The sequence below is a fragment of the Blennius ocellaris genome (genome assembly GCF_963422515.1).
Source record: "Blennius ocellaris genome assembly, chromosome: 8".
Lineage (NCBI taxonomy): Eukaryota > Metazoa > Chordata > Actinopteri > Blenniiformes > Blenniidae > Blennius > Blennius ocellaris.
This window is the reverse complement of record NC_137657.1, coordinates 27,776,209-27,795,229: the sequence shown is the minus strand read 5'-3', so window position 1 is coordinate 27,795,229 and position 19,021 is coordinate 27,776,209. Positions and strand designations below refer to the sequence as shown.

Genomic DNA, 19,021 nt, shown 5'->3' with positions numbered 1-19,021 from the left:
ATCCGCTCCCGGAAGCTGGAGAGCTCCGGCGACCCGTACCACCAGTACATCGCCCACGACTGGACCGGCGCCGCCGCCGCGCCGTCCCGCTCCGTCGCCCGGGCGCTGGGCAGGGAGATCGCGGGCGCCGGGGGAGGGGGGGTCATCTGCAACCCCGTGGCGCTGGAGCAGGAGCAGGCGGAGAAAAAGCAGCGGGGTCAAACGTAACCCGGCCCGCCAAAATAAGAGGGAAAAAAAAAAAGCGGGAAAACTGGAACAACTTTGATTTTTTAAGAGTTTGAGAGTTTAAGAGTAGCGACACAAAATCACGCCGAGCATTAGCCTCGTCGCCACGCTGCCATGGGGTGGGCGGAGTTTGTCAAAACAACCCAGAATGCAACAGTTTTTTTTCTGAGAGGTCTTCTGGACATTTCACTGGATTTTACATCACAAGTTTAATTAAAACTGGCTTCATGTTGAGATTGGAGTTGTTTCCAATGTTAATAATATTAAAAGTATGAAAATGTAATATAATAATATTAAAAAATTCAAAATAATAAACCTCCGCCGGGTTTGTCAAAACAACCCAGAATGCAACAGTTTTTTTCTGAGAGGTCTTCTGGACGTTTCACTGGATTTTACATCACAAGTTTCATTAAAACTGGCTTCATGTTGAGATTGGAGTTGTTTCCAATGTTAATAATATTAAAAAATATGAACATGTAATATAATAATATTCAAAAATTCTAAATAATAAACGTTGCTGTGTCCGCCACACCTGGACTCATTAACCTGGAGCTTTCAGTTGCTATTTACGTCGACCGAGCTCCCCCTAGTGGGGGAACAAGAGAGCTGCACCCCAGGCCAGCCAACAAGGTACAAAAAAATACACAGAAAACAGATATAATTTCTCCAAATGGATTTGGTTTTTGGTTAAACTGTCGTCGTTTCAAATCACGTATGCTTTGCGTCACAATAAAGAAAGAAACTTGATTTTAATGAATTAATGCATTAAAAGCTACAGTGGATATAAGTTTGTTTTCTGTGTTGAATTCAAGTTGATTGGTTTTCATTTTTTTCTCCAAATAATAAAAAATTACCACTTTATTGGTACCTTAAGTGATGAAAATTGTTGTTTTCTCTGTCAGAGTGTCATGGAATGATCGTTGCTGTATAAATAAAGTTTAATTGAAGTTGATATATATATATATATATATCAGCCAAAGCTGATTAAAAAAATAAAGAAAAACTAATATCAATAAGAGACTAAAAACTGATATGTAGACTTTTATTTTTTCCTGGTTTTGAAGTTAATATAAGTTTGACCAACAGAGAAATTCTCAGGAATTTCAGCATAAAAGAGAAAAATCTGGTTTCAGTTTTGAATCAATTTGCTGAATTTGAAGGAAAGATTGCGAATTTTGTTTCTGTTTTTTTAACTTGTTCGACCCACTGCCCCCTCGTGTCCAGGACTGGAATTACACCTAAAAACACTTCTGACCCTCGACACCCTCCACCGCCCCCTGGTGTCTCGGAGTGGAATTACATCTTCATGTGTTCTGGTTATCAAGCAATTTAAAATGGATCAATCCAGGTGATCGTCTTCTTTCTGATTCATTTCAGTTCAAATATTTGCTTTATTCTTGTGTTAAAAGTTTCTGATGAAATGAAAAAATCAATTTAAGGAGAAAAATCAAAGAAAGTGAAGGAGTTGATTTTATCTCTGTGGGTTTTTAATTCTCACGTGAGGTAATAAAAGACGACACGCCTGCTGATATTTCATTTACGTTTTTTAATCCACTTTTGACGTTTGTAAGGAGGGACGCACCGATACCGATACCAGGATCAGGTCCGATACTTCACAGAGTACTCGTTACAGATCCCCAATACAACCCGGCAAGTATTGTGTGGAGGTCGTTCACAGTCCTTGCACATGGAGCGTGAACTTGGATTTATGGCGTTTAGTAAGTACTCATATCGATACTCGGTATCGGTACTTTGAAAGTGGTATCGGTGCGTCCCTTTCTTTATGTCGCTTTGATCTTTGATCTTTTTTTGCAGATTCTGATTTTACAAAATGAGAACATTTAGATTTAAACTTCAGTATTCATAGAATGAAGGTATTGCACGCCGCTGCCACCGCCGTTGCCGCCGCCGCCACCGAACGCCGCCGCCACACGGCGCCCGGTGGTTTTCCGTCTCACTGGACTTTGATCTGCAGCAACTTCTGAACCCAGGAAACGAAGCCCTGCGTCCCGCGCCGGCTCACGACGGCGGCGGCGTTGGCCCTCTTCCTGTCGTCCATCCTGCGCCGACGCTCCGCCTCCCGCTCCCGCTGCTGCTCCAGGCGGTGCTGGCGGGCGCCGCGTTCGGCGCGCTCCCCCTCGCGGCGCAGGCAGAAGTGCACCATCTGCATGTGGAGCATGGGCGCGATGAGGTTGTAGTCGTCCACCAGCCTGTTGAGCTTCGCCACGTCCTCCCGGGCGGCGGCGGAGAGCCGCTCCCACCGGGCCAGCTCGTTGGGGGAGGGGGCGTCGCTCAGCGCCGCCCGCCCCTCCAGCAGGCGGCGCCGCAGGCCGGCGGCGGCCTCCCGGATGTCGCGCTGCGCGACGACCCACGGAGGCTGGTAGCCGTTGTCGATGAGGATGCGGTTGAGGTTGTGCGTCGTGGGGTCGGCGTACGGGTCGTGCCGGTACTTGCTCAGCGGCTTCCCGGCGCCGCTCAGGTTCCGGAAGTCGCCGCGGGCCATGGACTCCTGGATCAGGTCCTCCACCAGCCGCTCCACCGCCTGCGTGATCTTGATCTTGCGGCTGCGCTGGCGCACGTCGCGCTCCGCCAGCGCGCCACCCTCCGCCGCCGCCGCCGCCCTCTCGTGCTCCCGCTGCCGGTAGTCCAGCACCCGCTCGGCCGCCCGGTCCACGCGGACCTGCCGGTACTGCCGCTCGCGCTGGCCGGGCGTGCCCGAGCCCACGCCGTCGTAGCTGAGGTAGTGCCGGTGCTGCACGGCGGCGCCCGGGGCCTCGTCGTCCTCGTCCGCCTCGTCTCCCTCGCCGCCGGGCCGTTGTTGGCTCCGGTGGGCCAGCACGGCGCGGTACGCCTCCTCCACCCGGGCGAACAGCGCCGCGTCGGCGGTGGCGGCGCCGGAGTCGGGGTGGTAGAGCTTGGCCAGACGCAGGTAGGCGTCACGCACCTGCGCCGGGCTGGCGGCGCCCCCCGGAGGCAGCCGGAGGAGGCGGTAGCTCTCCTGCAGGCCGCGGCTGATCTGCGCTTCAGAGGCGAGGCGCCGTGCCGCCGCCGCCGCGTGGCGTCCGCTCAACATCAGCAGGAAACGCGTTGGGCGGACGCCGCGGCGTGGCAGCAGCAGGTGGAAGGAGACGCTCATCCCTGGAGGACCAAGAGAGACAAGAGACTTCTGAGACTCCTCTACCTCCTCCTCCACCTCTACCTCCACCCCCACCTCCACCTCCTCCACCACCTCCACCTCCTCCACCTCCTCCTCCACTTCCTCCTCCACCTCCTCCGTCTGTCTCGTTCACTTCCGCCGCAGAAACCGGTTCATCCGACAAAGTCAGTCTTTCATGGGAATTGAACCCTGATCAGGACCCAAACCAGAAAGAAAACCAGGACCCACGACCGTCCAAGTCCTCAAACACTGAAACATCTCAGCGGAAGCTTCCATTGGCCGCCATCTTGGATGAGGACAATGCAGTGCAGAGGTCCTCTGACCCTGGTCCTGGAGACCAGGTTCAAAATAAAATTATTGAGTGTGAATATTCTACACACATTGAATCGGTCCAGACGTGTTCTAAATGTGGCTTTTATGGTAAAATAATAATAATAATAATGTTAATTAATGTGACGGTACAGATTACAGACATTGCTATGATTGTTGTGGTGATTATTCGTGGTAATATAATTTGTTTTCATTAACTTTTTTCCATATTATTTTTAGTACCGTCAAAATTGTTTCATTGTATTTTAATTTTTATTAGATTTTTTAAATAAAGACACACCACAACAAACACGACAGGACATTTAGAGGAACCAACTTGTGGACGAAGCCTCAGTTCAACCCCGCCGGGATTCGAACCCACAACCTAGAGCGTGTGTGTGTGTTACTGTTTACCTGAGTATAAACACGTGCAGCAGAATCCATCCACGGAGTCAGTGAAGCTGCACGAGGAGGAGAAACAGGAGGAGGAGGTGGAGGAGGAGCAGGACGTGACCTCCTCCGCTCTGTTTGTTATTGTTTTACCGGAAGCTTCTTCTTCTCGTCAGGCAGACTCCACAGCCGAAAGACCGTCTGCGCTCCATCTAGCGGCAGCTGGTAGAACTGCACCCGGAAAGCTTCAATCCGTCCCTGCAAACAATCTGACGGTTTTAAAAATCAAATATTTAATATTGATCAATAAAAATAAACAGGGACAACTCATCGGAGTTGCATTTTTATTGTAAAATCCAGGGTAGAAAACCTTTTTTATTGTAGAATCCAATGTAGAAAACATTTTTTATTGTAAAATCCAGGGTAGAAAACATTTTTGATTGTAAAATCCAAGGTAGAAAACATTTTTTATAGTAAAATCCAGGGTAGAAAACATTTTGATTGTAAAATCCAAGGTAGAAAACATTTTTTATAGTGAAATCCAGGGTAGAAAACCTTTTTTTATAGTGAAATCCAGGGTAGAAAACATATTTATAGTAAAATCCAGGGTAGAAAACATTTTTTATTGTAGAATCCAATGTAGAAAACATTTTTTATTGTAAAATCCAGGGTAGAAAACATTTTTGATAGTAAAATCCAGGGTAGAAAACATTTTTGATAGTAAAATCGAGGGTAGAAAACATTTTTATTGTAAAATCCAGGGTAGAAAACATTTTGACTGAAGCACCAAGTAAAGACATTTCAATTAAAAACCTGAAAACCAAGTGGGAGTTGTGGTTTGATCTCCCCACGACATTCCTGCGCTAAGTTTTACATGTTGTTGATTTTTTTTGGGGCCAGCCTTGATGAGCGTGACACATTTGTTGATTTGTTGTCTACAGAGCACCAAGACTACAAATTCAGACGCCGTTCAGGTCGTCGACGAGCGGCTTCTGCTGCTTCTGGAGGATCTCGTAGAAGATGTCTTTGGCCCCGCGTCCGGCCGTCAGCGGGCCCGAGAAGAGCTCCCTCATCTGGGCCTGGCGGGGGCGGAGCGAGCGGATGGTGTCGTAGCACTCCTGCTGGATGACGCCCCGGTGGAGGAGCTCGTCCAGGACGGGCTCCACGCAGGTCACCCTGTTGATCAGCTCCAGATGGTTCTTGTCCACAAAGTGTGGATCTGGAGGAGGAGGAGGAGGAGAGGGAGGAGGTGAGGAACCTGCAGGAGAACCTTCCCGGGGAGGAACTTTAAACTCCCAGGACCCGGAACTCACCTTGAGCAGAACCAGCAGAACCAGAAGCCGGGGAGATCTGACCGGCCGCCGTCTCTGCAGACGTGAGCAGGACAAAGGATTAGAGCGCAAATCACGAGGAACTTTAACCAGGAATTTACATTTGAATTTGAATTTTCAAGCCTGGATTCGTCACAATTTTTTTCTCTCTCTCAATTCAAGTCAGAACCATTTTCTTTCCTTTGTCATGTTTCCTCAATATTTCCAATTTATTCCTAAAATACACAAAAGAAAATACATGTTTTTCCTCCCAGAAGAGTCTTTGATGCTTATGTCATATGTTTGAATTCATAATGTGTCTAAATATGACTGCTAGAATAATGATTTCACTGTGATATGAGGTCAGGATATATTCTATTTAATTTATAGAGCACCAAATAAAACAGTAATTTCAGGGCAGAGATTACCCCACAAATATGGATACTTATTATTATTATTAATAATAATAATGCAATATTGTATTGTTCATAAACATTTAAGAAATAAAAATAATACGAATTATTATATTCCATCCACTCTAAGCGCCTTCCCTAATAACTTTCTCCTATTTCATTACGGTTTCTAGATTTATTCACATTTGTCATTGACTTCCTGTAAAAAAAAAAAAAAATTTAATTAAAAGAGAAATATGGATGTTTTACTCTGTTTTTTCGTTGTTTTTTTTTACTTAAAATTTGGAGTAAAAGTAGATAAAAGGCCCCCAAACAGACGGAAGTCCTCCGAACGTGAAAGTAAAACATGAAACGCATTAAAAAGCCTCGTGATAAACAAGAGACGTTGTTTCGACAAGTTTTGTCTTCGTCGTCCGGCGGAGTCTCTAATGTCGGAGGGGCCATGAACGTCTCACCAAGGTTCCGCGCCTCGTCTTTGCAGCCCATGCCCGCGAGGACTTCCACGGCCACGCGCACCGCCTCCTGCTCGGTGAAGGCGCTGACCATCGCGTCGGCGACCTCCACGGGACTCTTGTCCTCCAGGCGGGACCGCGGGATCTTTGGCCCGGCGGGGCGGCCCCGCAGCCGGCCGCAGAACTTCCGGAGGTCGTAGTCCTTCAGGTCCTCGAGAGCCTCTTCCAGGGCCGCGGCCAGGGTCCGGATAGACGACATCCTTCACCCCGTCACCTCCTCACCCCGTCACCTCCTTCACACCGTCACCTCCTTCACACAGTCACCTCCTCACCCTCTCACCACCTCACCCTCTCACCTCCTCACCCTCTCAAGCTCCTGAACCGTCCCTCGGTCGGGAAGCGCGGACTCTGGGTTGCCAGATCTGACAGATCCGCCAAAAAATATCGATACTTATATAAAAGTACTGATACTCCTAGAGAAGTGTGGATTATTGAAAAAGTGTTGGATGCACATAAAATATCAATACTTGTCAAAAAAGTATTGATACCCATAAAAAAGTATTAATCCAGCTCCAAAAGTATTAAAATAAAAGTACTGATACTCCTAGAAAAGTATTGATTATTGAAAAAATGTAAAAAAAAAAAAAAGTATTGATGCAGTACTCGTCAAAAAGTATCAATACTCGTCAAAAAGTATTGATACCCATAGAAAAGTATTAATACGGATGGAAAAGTATTAAAATAAAAGTACTGATACTCCTAGAAAAGTATCAGTTGTTGAAAAAGTGTTTAAAAAAGTATTGATGCACATAAAGTGTCAATACTCGTCAAAAAGTATTAATGCGGATGGAAAAGTATTCAAATAAAAGTACTGATATTTGGGAAAGTATCAATATTCATAAAATGCTCCTGAAAAAAGCATTGATGCACATACAAATGTATCAATACTCAGCAAATAGTATTGATACCCATAGGAAAGTATTAATACAGATGGAAAAGTATTAAAATAAAAGTACTAATACTCGGGAAAGTATCAATATTCATAAAAAAAAAAAAAAAAAGAGTTGACGCTCCTGAAAAAAGTATTGATGCACATACAAAAGTATCAATACTCAGCAAATAGTATTGATACCCATAGGAAAGTATTAAAAAGTACTCATAGGAAAGAATCCATACTCAGAAAACTATCAATATTCATTAAAAAGGATAGATACTCAAGAAAAAGGAAGTATCGATGTCCACACAAAATATACTTCGGCGAAATATAGATACACACATAAAAGTAATACTCCAAGGAAAGTATTAGTACTCATTGAAAAAGTATTGATGCTCATAGAAAAGTATGAATAGTCATGATAAACTACGAATGCACATATAAAAGGATTAATACTCAAAAAAGTACAGGTACTTCTAGAAATGCATTGATACTCGTGATTGAGTGAGAGTACTTCTTTCTCTCAGACCTGGCAACGCAACTGGTGCCTCAGGAGAGGCGGGGCTTGTTTTTAAACTTCCTGTAAACTCTGTGCCTCTCGAGGCCTCCGCAGTACCGCAGTACCTCACTTCCTCATGTGTGGATCTCCGGTTGAATCTCGTCCAGAGAAAAGTCAAAGGTTTGATTTGGACGGAATCGTTGGATCAGTTTGTTCTGAGAAACGAGTTCTTCATGGAGAACCGTGGAGAACACACACAGCTACCAGGAACCACTGACGTCCACAACTTCCGACAGCTTTGGTTCTAAAATCACCTTGTTGGTGGAATCTGGATCATCTTCAAGTTCTGGTTCTCTACCAGAGTCTGAGGTTCTCTACTAGAGGAGTTTGAGGTTCTCTAATAGAGTCGGAAGATTTCTACCAGAGTCTGAGGTTCTCTACTAGAGGAGTTAGAGAACCTCAAAAACTATTAGAGAACCTCAAATAGAGTCTGAGGTTCTCTAGTAGAGGAGTCTAAGGTTCTCTACTAGAGTAGATTGAGTTCTCTAGTAGAGTCTAAGGTTCTCTACTAGAGGAGTTTAAAGTTCTCTAATATAATCTGAGGTTCTCTAACAGAAGAGTTTGAGGTTGTCTACTAGAGTTTGAGGTTGTCTACTAGAGTTTGAGGTTCTCTACTAGAGTACAAAGTTTCTACTCCGCATCTACTTTGCTCCCACATTAAAGCAGCTAACATGTTGGATTAACCTGTTTGATCTCTTTAATAATCTGATTACGGACCATAGTTGGATTTTAACGTGAATAAATGTGACGACAAACATTCACACTGCAACGCTTTGATGCACATCAAAGAACAAAAACACGCCGAACATGAAAGACAACGCGTCGCTTGGGCTCCTACAGTTTATTTACACAGAATTAATCTCACATCAGTGAATCGTTCCCCGGTGGCGTCGTTCTGCGTGACGGAGGTAGACGTGAGTCTGACGTAGAAAAATACACATCGATAGAGGAACAGAACTTTACAAAGTGCTCGTTATAAACATTATGTACAAATAATCCCTGATAGAAAACACGTCGTTCGGCGAAGCGGGAGAGATTCCCGGGATTACTCGGACCGCGGTAATCCGGCTACTTCCAGCAACTTCCCCTCCAAGGAAACGAGCTCTGACCCGACTCGGAGTTGGACTCGTTAAAAAGACTCGACTCATTAGAATCAGCTGAACCGATTCACCAGAACAGGAAGTCGTCGACGCCTCCCCGCCGTCCTGAAGTGCAGAACCTTTTTTCAACAACAACAACAACAACAAAAAAAAAACCCGCGCTCCTACTGCGACGTCCACGTCTGGCCGCCGCACTCGACCGCCGCCGCGCCGCCGCCGCCACGAGGCCACGCCTCCGCGCCCGCCGGCGGGACGTTGAGGCTGCTCAGGACCTCCTGCGCTGTCTTTCCCAGCATGCCCTGCACGTCGCAGACGAAGCGGTAGACGTAGCGCTTGCCCGCCGTCTTGTGGATGATGTTCTTGTGGTAGTAGTAGCGCAGGCCGCGGCTCAGCTTCTCGTAGTTCATCTTGGGCTTGTTCTTGCACTGACCCCAACGTTTGGCCACCTGGGGGGGGGGGGCAGAAACGCCGGCCGTCAGCCAAACAAACGGTGTCTGTTTCATAACGGGTGGGGGGGGGGGTCACAGCCGCTCACCTCCGTGGGGTCGGACATCTTGAACTCCCAGCCGTCGCCCGTCCAGCAGATGAAGGTCCGACAGGCCGAGTCGAGGAGAAGCTCCAGGAGGAACTGCCAGAGCTGGATGGGGCCGGAACCTGGACCGGATCACCGGGTCAGACGGAGCGGACTGAGCCTGAGAGTGTGTCTGTGTGAGACTGTGTGTGTGTGTGTGTGTGTGTGAGACTGTGTGAGTGGGTGTGTGTGTGAGCGAGACTGTGTGAGTGTGTGTGTGTGTCTGTGAGACTATGTGAGTGTGTGTGAGACTGTGTGTGTGTGTGTGAGACAATGCGAGTGTGTGTGTGTGTGTCTATGTGAGTGTGTGTGTGTGTGTGTGTGGTGAGACAATGCGAGTGTGTGTGTGTCTATGTGAGTATGTGTGTGTGTGTGAGAGTGTGTGTGTGTGTGTGTGTCTATGTGAGACTGTGTGAGTGTGTGTGTGCTCACCTGGGTAGGCCGACATGCCCCCCCCCTCCCTCTCCGGCCTCGGTAGGGACGCGTTCTTCCGCTTGGCCACCCGGGGGCAGTAGAGCTCCGGGGCCTGAGGCTGCCGGGGGCCTGGGGGGCCGGAGGCCAGCGGCGGCGGGGGCGGGGCCGAGAAGCCGGGGGAGGGGTACTCATGCCAGAAGGAGGACGAGGAGGAGGAGGAGGAGGAGGAGGAAGAGGAGGAGTAGATCTGCTCCGTCTCTCCTGCAGCACAAACAACACGTCAGGTCGTGGACACCGTCGCCGTGGCAACCCGCGGCAACCTGCGGCAACCTGCACATGCCGGCGTCTCACCTGGCAGCGTGGAGGCGAGGAAGGGGCTGAGGCTGCCGTCCACGGCCGGGCTGAAGGCCCCGGGCGGGGGCAGCAGGCCCTGGTAGGAGTGGGGGGGGTCCTGGTACCCCACCTGCGAGGGGTCTGGGCACAACACACAACCCTCAGCCGACACACACACACACACATGGAAAAGCCACAGCGCCCTCCGGTGGCCGGGCAGACTAACTACACCGTTTGTCAGTGTGTCAACACAATTTTTTTTTTTTTTATAAAAAAAAAAAAAAGTATTTATTATCGTTTATCTTGGGACTGTGGCGCTGAAGAGCAGACGCACCATGGGGGAAGGAGCTCCACCAGCTGAACTCCTGGTACGAGTCCAGGTTGAAGAGGACGCCGTCACTCGAGCTCACTGGGGAGACGGGAAGAGACGGGAAGCTCGTCACACACCGACGAGCGAGTGTGTGTGTGTGTATGTGTGTGTGTGTGTGTCACACACACTCAGCAGCTTGTTTGTTTGTTTGTGTGTTTGTTTGTTTGTTACCTCTGTTGACGTCGTATGGATGTGAAGCTTTGTTGGGCTCAGCGAAGCCGCTCTCCGCCACGAAGTGCTGCAGGCCGGGGACGTTACTGTCTAACAGAAAAGACGGGTCTTCACCAGGGAAGTCTGGAGGGCCGACATGTAGACACAGCGAGTCAGGGCGGGGCAAACAAACTACCAAACTACCAGCAGCTAACGCCGGGAAAACAAACTACCAATCTACCAGCAGCTCGTGCCGGGCGAACAAACTACTAAACTACCAGCAGCTAGCGCTGGGCAAACTACAAAACGACTAGCAGCTAACGCTGGGAAAACAAACTACGACACTACCAGCAGCTAGTGCCGGGCAAACAAACTACAAAACTACCAGCAGCTAATGCCGGGCAAACAAACTACAAAACTACCAGCAGCTAACGCTGGGAAAACAAACTACAAAATTACCAGCAGCTTGCACCGGGGCAAACAAACTACAAAATTACCAGCAGCTCGTGCCGGGCAAACAAAGTACTAATCTACCAGCAGCTAGCGCGGGGAAAACAAACTACCAGCAGCGCCAAGGCTGCCGTCAAAACATGGAAACCAGCAGAAACCCCCCAACTCCTCACTGGAACATTTAACTCCAATAGATATAGGCTCCGCCCACACGACCACGTCGTTTCAAGTAACCGTGGTTTTTGTCCGATCGACACGACGCGGCCTGATAACCGTTAAAATTATTATTTTTTTTTTTTACAGGTTCCAGAGGAGGAAGAAAACTCCTTGCCGTGTGGACGGACGAGACCCACAGTCGCTAAGAGTCTAAGATCTAAGTATTTCTGTGGCGGCGTTACAGCACCACCTACAGGCCCGGCATGAGTATTACACCAATTTGAGTAATTTAAAAAATAAAAAAGGGAACGGGGAGAATAAAGACGGGCTCGTCTCTTCGCCAACAGTTCCATTAATCGCCTGTCGCCACATGTCGCGTCTCAACGACTCGCTACGCCCCCATGTGGTCCCAGGTGGAATTACAACAGCGGAGTTTTGCCGAAAACAAGTCAGATTATACACTTTAACGTTTAAAACTGGAGTTTATTCTTAAGGTTCAAGCGTTTTAACTCTGATTTGATTGTTTGAGGTTCGCAGGACAAATAGAAAAAAAAACAAAAAAAACACAGTCAAGTGTTTTTAGTCCCGATTGTCTGAGGAGGAAGCGGGGGAGGGGTCGGGACCGCTGGGGGGGGATTTTATGGTGACGACGGACGTCAGGAAGAGACATTTGTTTGTCGGGTCAGTCTGGAGGACAGAGGAAACCAGGAGGAAGAGGAGGAGGGAGGAAGAGTGATGGAGGGAGGAGGAGGAGGAGGAAGTCTGGAGGCCAGGATTAGGGCGTTCAGCGACTCTTTAACCCCGCCAGGTGGTCACAGGGCGTCACAGGCCCCCGGTTCGACCCCCCCCCCCCCCCCCGAGGAAACAGACGGTCGGACTCACCATGAGGCCCGAAGTCGAAGCCGGCCGGCACTTCCTGCGTCCTGAAGTCCTCGCTGTAGAATCCCGGCTGACACGTCTCCATCTGAAGGTCACACGTTTACATTTTAACGTCTTCGCACAAAAAACAAACCAAACAAACCAAAAAAACACGTCGCCGTCCAGAAACACGACGCGAAATAACCGTCACGGGACAAATCGCTCCACGTTTAAAGCCAATAAAGGGAAGAAATCAAGACCCGAGATGAACAATATGTCAACATTTGACCATATTCAATAAAAGAACAATTATATAACTATTAAAGTTTGTTTGTAAAAGTTATTTATACATTATTGCCATTAAAAGAGTCCAAATCTTATTAAAAAAGCCGCTATTTTAGGTGATATGAGCCTCAAAACGTTCATAACTTTCATAAAACTCACCTCTTTTGTTGTTGCCGTTCTTTATTATTGTACATTTTATTGAGGTTTTCAGTATAAAAGCACTTTGTGGGTTTAGAAAAGTGCCGTACAAATAAAGTTAGTGATATTGTTGTCATTAAAATCTAAAGAGGAGAGAAAAGTTTTGATTTTTCAACACCAGAAAACAGGAGTTGTTATCTGAATGGATTTATGTGAAATTTCTGCCATTAAAGTGTGAATAATTTAAATGAAGGTCAGAAAGTGTTGCTCTGACGGTATGAACGCAATATATTTACATTCATATGTAGGAAAATGGGATTTAGCTCATAAAATAATAATAATGACATCAAATATTGGAACGTTTTTACTTATTCTGAAGTTTAAAATGTTAAACTTTATGATTCTACATTGAAATGGGACATTAATTTAATGAAATGTCAGAAAATATAGGGAAAGTAACTGATATATAGTGATTTGAAAATATTATATATATTCATATGTATACTTTAGGAAAAAAAACAGCAATAATCCCATAACAAAAAACTTTTTTTTAAATCACACTATATATTTAAATAGTGCTTTTTTTAAATGAATTAAAAATGCAGCATTTAATCATTTTATCAGGAGACAAAATATCAGATTTTCTCTTTATTCAACCAACAGGAACTGTGAGGTTATGAAAATGTTCTAATTATGGGCGTGAAAGAAGAAGTTATCTCTATTTTATTTTGTGAAAACGCACCAAAGATCTAAAGATAAACGTGGAGATTTTAGTGCAAATAGAATATTGATCAAAGTTAAATAACGTTGCTTCTATAAGGTCGATATAGATTCAATAGTTTTAGCTTCAACGGTGAAAGAATCTTGTGTTTTTTCATTAAAAGATTCTTAAAAAAGTAGAAATATGAGGAAAAGTTTCACTTTTTGAAGAATTAATTGATTCCTCTGAGGAAGATGTGGATCTAATCTCATAAAACAATTCTTCTCTTTATTCCAACATTTAATGTTTTTACTTTTTGATCCCAACATTTAAAATTCAATCAACAGGAAAGTTAAAAAAAAAAAAAGTTTTTACTGAAACTGGCGAGTTTTTAAGGTTTAAAACGTCACACATCTTTTTAGTTGTTTTTTTATTTTGTCTATATGTGAGTTCAGGTTTACATCCGGTCACTGATGAATGAATGAATGAATGAATTCATTTAAACTTTATTCTACAGCGGATTTCAAATCAGATTTTCCTTGTTTTGATTTTAATTTGAAACGTTTTAATTCTCCTTTTCCTTCACTTTTCCCGTTTCAAGACGTTTTTAAATTGTCGTTGTGGGAAAACAGACAGGAAAGAGTTAAAATCCTCCTTTTCAGTTCAGCCACAGGAAAAAAAAACTAAACTTTTCTTCGGGATTATTTCAGGTCGTTTTATCTTTTAGAATCGATGCACTTTAAAACGAGTCCAACTCGGAACGATTCGCGGTTGTAAACGTCCGGGGAGCGTTTTTGTCTTTTGATTCGAACCTTTAAAGGCAGAAACGAGTCGGAGGTTTAATCCCAACGTTAATATCAGAATCAGTTCAAAGGAAAACGCGCTGGAACATGAAAGAGTTCAGACTCGCTGTTGAGATAAATCACATCAAAGTCATTTAAAAGTCGAGTTTCGGGAGCAGAATTAAAGTTATTGTTGTTTTTAAAACACAAAAGCGGTGAACTGACCTTCTCCAGCAGCAGCTTCTCCTCCAGACTGACGGGCTGCGCGGCCCCGCGGGGCTTTATCAGCCCCGAGGAGGGGCGGGGCGCGTGCACGAGGCGCGTCGTGACTGAGGAGTGTTCACCCCCCCCCCCCCCCACATCGACCCACCAAACTATTAATCACATAACAGAAATAATAAGCTCATAATGTTAAAAATGTGACGCATTTAAGAAACAAGATGATTAAAAACTGTGTAAAAGAGATTTTATCTCTTTAAACGAGCAATAAAATCTCTCGATCTCGGAAAGTTTTTACTACGAAGTAAAAAAAAAAAAAAGAGGAAAAAAAATCAATGTTAAGTCTTATAAATAAAGTATTTGAAGTGAAACGGGGTAAACTTTTAAAAATCACACATTTATTCAATGAAACACTTGAACGCACATCAGTTGCTATGGCGACTTCAACATAATAAATATGTATTTGTGCAGGAATGAGTCAATATGTCAAATTGTTTTTCATAAATACACTGATTTATTTTCTAACGTATTTAATCTGTTGTGGTTTCATATATTTTGATCAGGAAATAAACTGCTGTCATGTTTGTGTTATTATTGTTGTTTATTTGATTCCAAACCTGCTTATATTGATGAATATATATATATATTGTTTTATATATATTTATATTATAGATTGGTGAAATATTTGTACATATATTGTAGATATTGTTAAGTGTATTTATTGGAGAATAAATGTAGTACTTATTCTGAATATAGGAGTAAATCGTGTGTGTGTGTGTGTGTGTGTGTGTGTGTGTGTGTGTGTGTGTGTGTGTGTGTCAGAGGTCAGTCTTTTGAAATCAGAGCTGTTTTGCTTCATCGGCTTTTTAATGAGGAGGAAGAAGAAAAAAAAATGACTCCGAAATCTCAGTATCTTTAGAAACCATTCTCTAAACAATGGCCTGTAAAACACACACACACACACACACACACACACACACACACACACACACACACACACACACACACACACACACACACACACAGTGGAGGCTGAAAAAAACCCCTCAATCACAGTACGAGTGGCTGCAGCAGATAAGAGTGAGTCGAGAGTCCTGTGTAAACAAACAGATACACACACACACACACACACACACACACACACACACACACACACACACACACACACACACACACACACACACACACACACACACACACACACACACACACAGTCGACATTTCATAACACTCGTCCATCAGTTAATTCAACACGACTTTTACCTACAGAAAGTTTTTTCTTTCAACCATTTGGACTGGAGGCAGTACGTCAAAATCAATAATCTGTGATCAATAATCCACAGGATCAAAAATCTATAGAATTTGTAATCGACAGGATCAATAATCTACAGCATCAATAAAACACAGGATCCACAGTATCAATAATCCACAGTATCGATAATCCACATAATCAATATTCTATATAATCTGTAATGTACAGGCTCAATAATCTACAATATCAATAATCTACAGCATCAATAACATACAGGATCAATAATCCACAGAATCAATAATCCACAAAAGCAATATTCTATAGACTTTGAAATCCAGAGGATCAATAATCAACATGATCAATAATCCACACGATCAATAATACACATGATCAATAATCCGCACGATCAATAATCCACATGATCAATAATCCGCACGATCAATAATCCACATGATCAATAATCGACAGGATCAGTTACCTATTAGATCAATAATCCACAGGATCAATAATCCACAGGATCAATAATCTATAGAATTTGTAATCTACAATATCAATAATCTACAGATCAATAATTTGCAGGATCACTAACAGACAGTATCAATTACACACATGACCAATAATCTAATATCTAAACCTAAACCTTCATCAGTTAATCCAATAATCTACCCTTCAACTGAAAACAGTACATTTTGTAAACAGTGTCCGTTTCCATGGTAACGGCAGAACCGCTGAAGACCATGTAGTTTCCCCGTTGGGCCACTCGGGGGTGTCGTTGTGACTCAGCAGCCGTGTTTTCAAAAAAAGCTGCGTCCAAAGTCAGATCAGACGCGGTCGTCATGGAAACGGAACCCAAACCCCCCCCCGCAACTGGAGTTTTTACTGTCTCTTGAAGATGTTGTGTAAACAACCGAGTCTCGTCCTCGCGACGTCCACATGTCAAAGCCGAGGCGGCGTTTAGTAATTCCTCCACTCTGGCTAAGCTGCTGGTAGTTTGATAGTTTGGTAATTTGGTGGCTTGGTTGTCCAGCGTGAGCTGCTGGTATGTGGTTATTTGGTGGTTTAGTTGTTTGGCAGGAGCTGCTGGTAGCTTGGTGGTTTGGTAGTTTGGTTGTTCGATGGTAGCTGCTCATTCAGGTTTGGTAGTTCGATGGTAGCTGCTCATTCAAGTTTGGTAGTTTGGTTGATTGGCGAGAGTTGCTGGGAGTTTGGTAGTTTGCTTGGTTAGAGCTAGCTGCTGGTAGTTTGGTTGTATGGCGCTAGCTGCTAGTAGTTTGGTAGTTTGATTGGTTGGCGCTAGCTGCTGGTAGTTTGTTTGGTTAGGGATAACTGCTGGTACTTTGGTTGGCTGGTGCTAGCTGCTGGTAGTTTGGTGCTCGCTGCTGGCAGTTTGGTTGGTTGGCGCGAGCTGCTGATAGTTTAGTAGTTTGCTTGGTTGGTGCAAGATTCTGGTAGTTTGGTTGGTTAGGGCTAGCTGCTGGTGGTTTAGTAGTTTGGTTGGTTGGTGCTAGCTGCTGGTAGTTTGGTTGGTTAGGGCTAGCTGCTGGTAGTTTGGTAGTTTGGTTGGTTGGTGCTAGATGCTGGTAGTTTGGTTGGTTAGGGCTCGCTGCTGGTAGTTTGATAGTTTGGTTGGTTAGTGCTAGATGCTGGTAGTTTGATAGTTTGGTTGGTTAGGGCTAGATGCTGGTAGTTTTGTTAGTTGGTGCTCGCTGCTGGTAGTTTGGTTGGTTGGTGCTAGAAGCTGGTAGTTTGGTAATTTGGTTGGTTGGCGTTAGACGCTGGTAGTTTGGTTGGTTAGGGCTAGCTGCTGGTAGTTTGTTAGGTTGGCGCTAGACGCTGGTAGTTTGGTTGGTTGGCGCGAGATGCTGGTAGTTTGGTAGTTGGCGCTAGATGCTGGTAGTTTGGTAGTTGGCGCTAGATGCTGGTAGTTTGGTAGTTGGCGCTAGATGCTGGTAGTTTGGTTGGTTGGCGCTAGACGCTGGTAGTTTGGTTGGTTGGCGCTAGATGCTGGTAGTTTGGTACTTGGCGCTAGACGCCGGTGGCCCAAGAAGTTGTGTTTCCAGTGGCTCGAAGCACCGTTGTCGTGGAAACGGACCCAAAACACAGTGAAAGTTTTCCGTTTTCACTTGTAAACGTTGTGAAATAAACAAGTTGTGGATCAGTTTTTCACACAAACTCCCTGCGGAGAAGAAACTCCGGAGTTCAGTGACGCTTCAATCGACGCAAAACACCGAATATTAACCAAACAATTAAAACCATTAAAACATTAAAAGTGAACAAAACGAGACGATCGCTGAAACCTGGAGAATGAAATGGGAAAAAAATAACTTCAGTTTGCATTTTTCCCACTCGGAAGTGGAAACTTTCCCACTTCCGAGTTCCCAACGACAAAGTTTGTTCAATAAGACAAGACGTTTTCAAAACTTACAGTTTCCTCGTCGGAAATTCGCACCTTGAAAACTTTCACATGTATCTTTCTCATTTGGGAGTGGAGAACACACACACACACACACACACACACACACACACACACACACACACACACACACACACACACACACACACACACACACACACACACACACACACACACACACACAGATAAAACACACACACACGCTGGAGTCGTGATACGAAACTCTGCACGAGGACACGAGCGGCTTTGATTGACAGGCGTGACCCGCGCTGGGGGGGAGGGGCCGGAAGTTCCCCGGTGTGCACATGACCCTCCGAGGGGGCCGTCACACACGCACGCGCACGCGATGACGTCTACAAGTTCAAAGATTGAGAAAATCTCAGTCTCAGCAGTAAACTAGGTTGTTGATTAGTAAAGTATTGTTTAAAAAAATACTCCAGTAAGAGTAAAGAGTACTCCTTATAATGATTCCAACGTATCTATTTATCCCCCTTTTTTTAAGCATTTACCCCGGGAATCAAATAAAATGAATCAAATTAAAAGTAAACAACAGTAAACACTAAACAACAACTTTTAAAACACGTTTCGTTGCCTTGTTGAGTAACGTTTTTGTGTAATGTAATGTTCAAAAGATACTCAAGTAACAGACAGTCCTAAATATAAATTACGGTAATTACTTTCTGTATCTATTGAAGTATTCTCTCATATATATATATCATTTTAATATATATTAAAATAAATACATACATATATATATAAATTATTATTTTAATATATATTAAAATAAATATATATATTTTTTAATTATTATTTTGATATATATATTAAAAATAAATATATATATTTTATTTATTTATTGTCTTTTAATTATTTAATTATTTTAATATATATATAAATAAATACATAGATAGATAGATAGATAGATAGATAGAGAGATAGGTAGATAGATTATAGATATAGATTATAGATTATAGATATACACACTGAGAGCGTCTAGCACATTACATTTGTAGTCACTTTTCTCAACAGGTACATTTTTAAAAAACGTTCCTTTAAATAAATATTTAAATCGTCACACACA

The 19,021-nt window shown here is 44.4% G+C and overlaps 4 protein-coding genes across 5 annotated transcripts in view; 1 reads left to right on the top strand and 3 right to left on the bottom strand.

The window, feature by feature from the left end:
• The window catches only part of LOC308133277 (uncharacterized protein), a gene marked incomplete at both ends in the record, with an annotated part of 429 nt that extends 222 nt beyond the window's left edge, over positions 1 to 207 (top strand). The window contains one exon of the mRNA XM_080500580.1: positions 1 to 207. This exon is cut by the window's left edge and continues 222 nt beyond it. Coding sequence (XP_080356706.1) covers positions 1 to 207 — 207 coding nt within the window.
• Positions 208 to 1,866: 1,659 nt separating this feature from the next.
• dnajc28 (DnaJ (Hsp40) homolog, subfamily C, member 28) lies at positions 1,867 to 4,209 on the bottom strand. The gene is made up of 2 exons (XM_080501350.1): positions 4,118 to 4,209; positions 1,867 to 3,388 (listed from the first exon to the last, which is right to left on the bottom strand). The coding sequence occupies exons 1-2, from the start codon at positions 4,133 to 4,135 to the stop codon at positions 2,180 to 2,182; spliced, it is 1,227 nt and encodes a 408-aa protein (XP_080357476.1). The 5' UTR covers positions 4,136 to 4,209; the 3' UTR covers positions 1,867 to 2,179.
• A 202-nt stretch (positions 4,210 to 4,411) lies between these two features.
• On the bottom strand, positions 4,412 to 6,627 carry pycard (PYD and CARD domain containing). The gene is made up of 3 exons (XM_080501008.1): positions 6,260 to 6,627; positions 5,395 to 5,448; positions 4,412 to 5,300 (listed from the first exon to the last, which is right to left on the bottom strand). The coding sequence occupies exons 1-3, from the start codon at positions 6,513 to 6,515 to the stop codon at positions 5,041 to 5,043; spliced, it is 570 nt and encodes a 189-aa protein (XP_080357134.1). The 5' UTR covers positions 6,516 to 6,627; the 3' UTR covers positions 4,412 to 5,040.
• A 1,962-nt stretch (positions 6,628 to 8,589) lies between these two features.
• Positions 8,590 to 14,297, bottom strand: etsrp (ETS1-related protein). Of its 2 annotated transcripts, none has more exons than XM_080501431.1 (8): positions 14,282 to 14,297; positions 12,176 to 12,257; positions 10,709 to 10,831; positions 10,502 to 10,576; positions 10,186 to 10,308; positions 9,853 to 10,095; positions 9,385 to 9,503; positions 8,590 to 9,295 (listed from the first exon to the last, which is right to left on the bottom strand). In XM_080501431.1, exons 2-8 carry the CDS (start codon positions 12,255 to 12,257, stop codon positions 9,014 to 9,016), a joined length of 1,047 nt encoding a protein of 348 aa, XP_080357557.1. In that variant the 5' UTR covers positions 14,282 to 14,297; the 3' UTR covers positions 8,590 to 9,013. The 2 variants fall into 2 exon arrangements, with proteins under 2 accessions (XP_080357557.1, XP_080357558.1); XM_080501432.1 differs by having other exon boundaries at positions 10,709 to 10,798; positions 14,282 to 14,295.
• Between the last annotated feature and the right edge of the window lie 4,724 nt (positions 14,298 to 19,021).

Bases quoted from the DNA above. Each gene is read 5' to 3' on its own strand.
- etsrp (XM_080501431.1), bottom strand. From the start codon at position 12,257: ATGGAGACGTGTCAGCCGGGATTCTACAGCGAGGACTTCAGGACGCAG. The intron at 10,832-12,175 runs GTGAGTCCGACC...TCGGCCCTCCAG, and splicing joins CTTCGACTTCGGGCCTCATG to ACTTCCCTGGTGAAGACCCG. The intron at 10,577-10,708 runs GTAACAAACAAA...CCGTCTCCCCAG, and splicing joins TCCATACGACGTCAACAGAG to TGAGCTCGAGTGACGGCGTC.
- pycard (XM_080501008.1), bottom strand. From the start codon at position 6,515: ATGTCGTCTATCCGGACCCTGGCCGCGGCCCTGGAAGAGGCTCTCGAG. The intron at 5,449-6,259 runs GTGAGACGTTCA...TCACGTCTGCAG, and splicing joins AGACGAGGCGCGGAACCTTG to AGACGGCGGCCGGTCAGATC. The intron at 5,301-5,394 runs GTGAGTTCCGGG...CTCCTCCTCCAG, and splicing joins TTCTGCTGGTTCTGCTCAAG to ATCCACACTTTGTGGACAAG.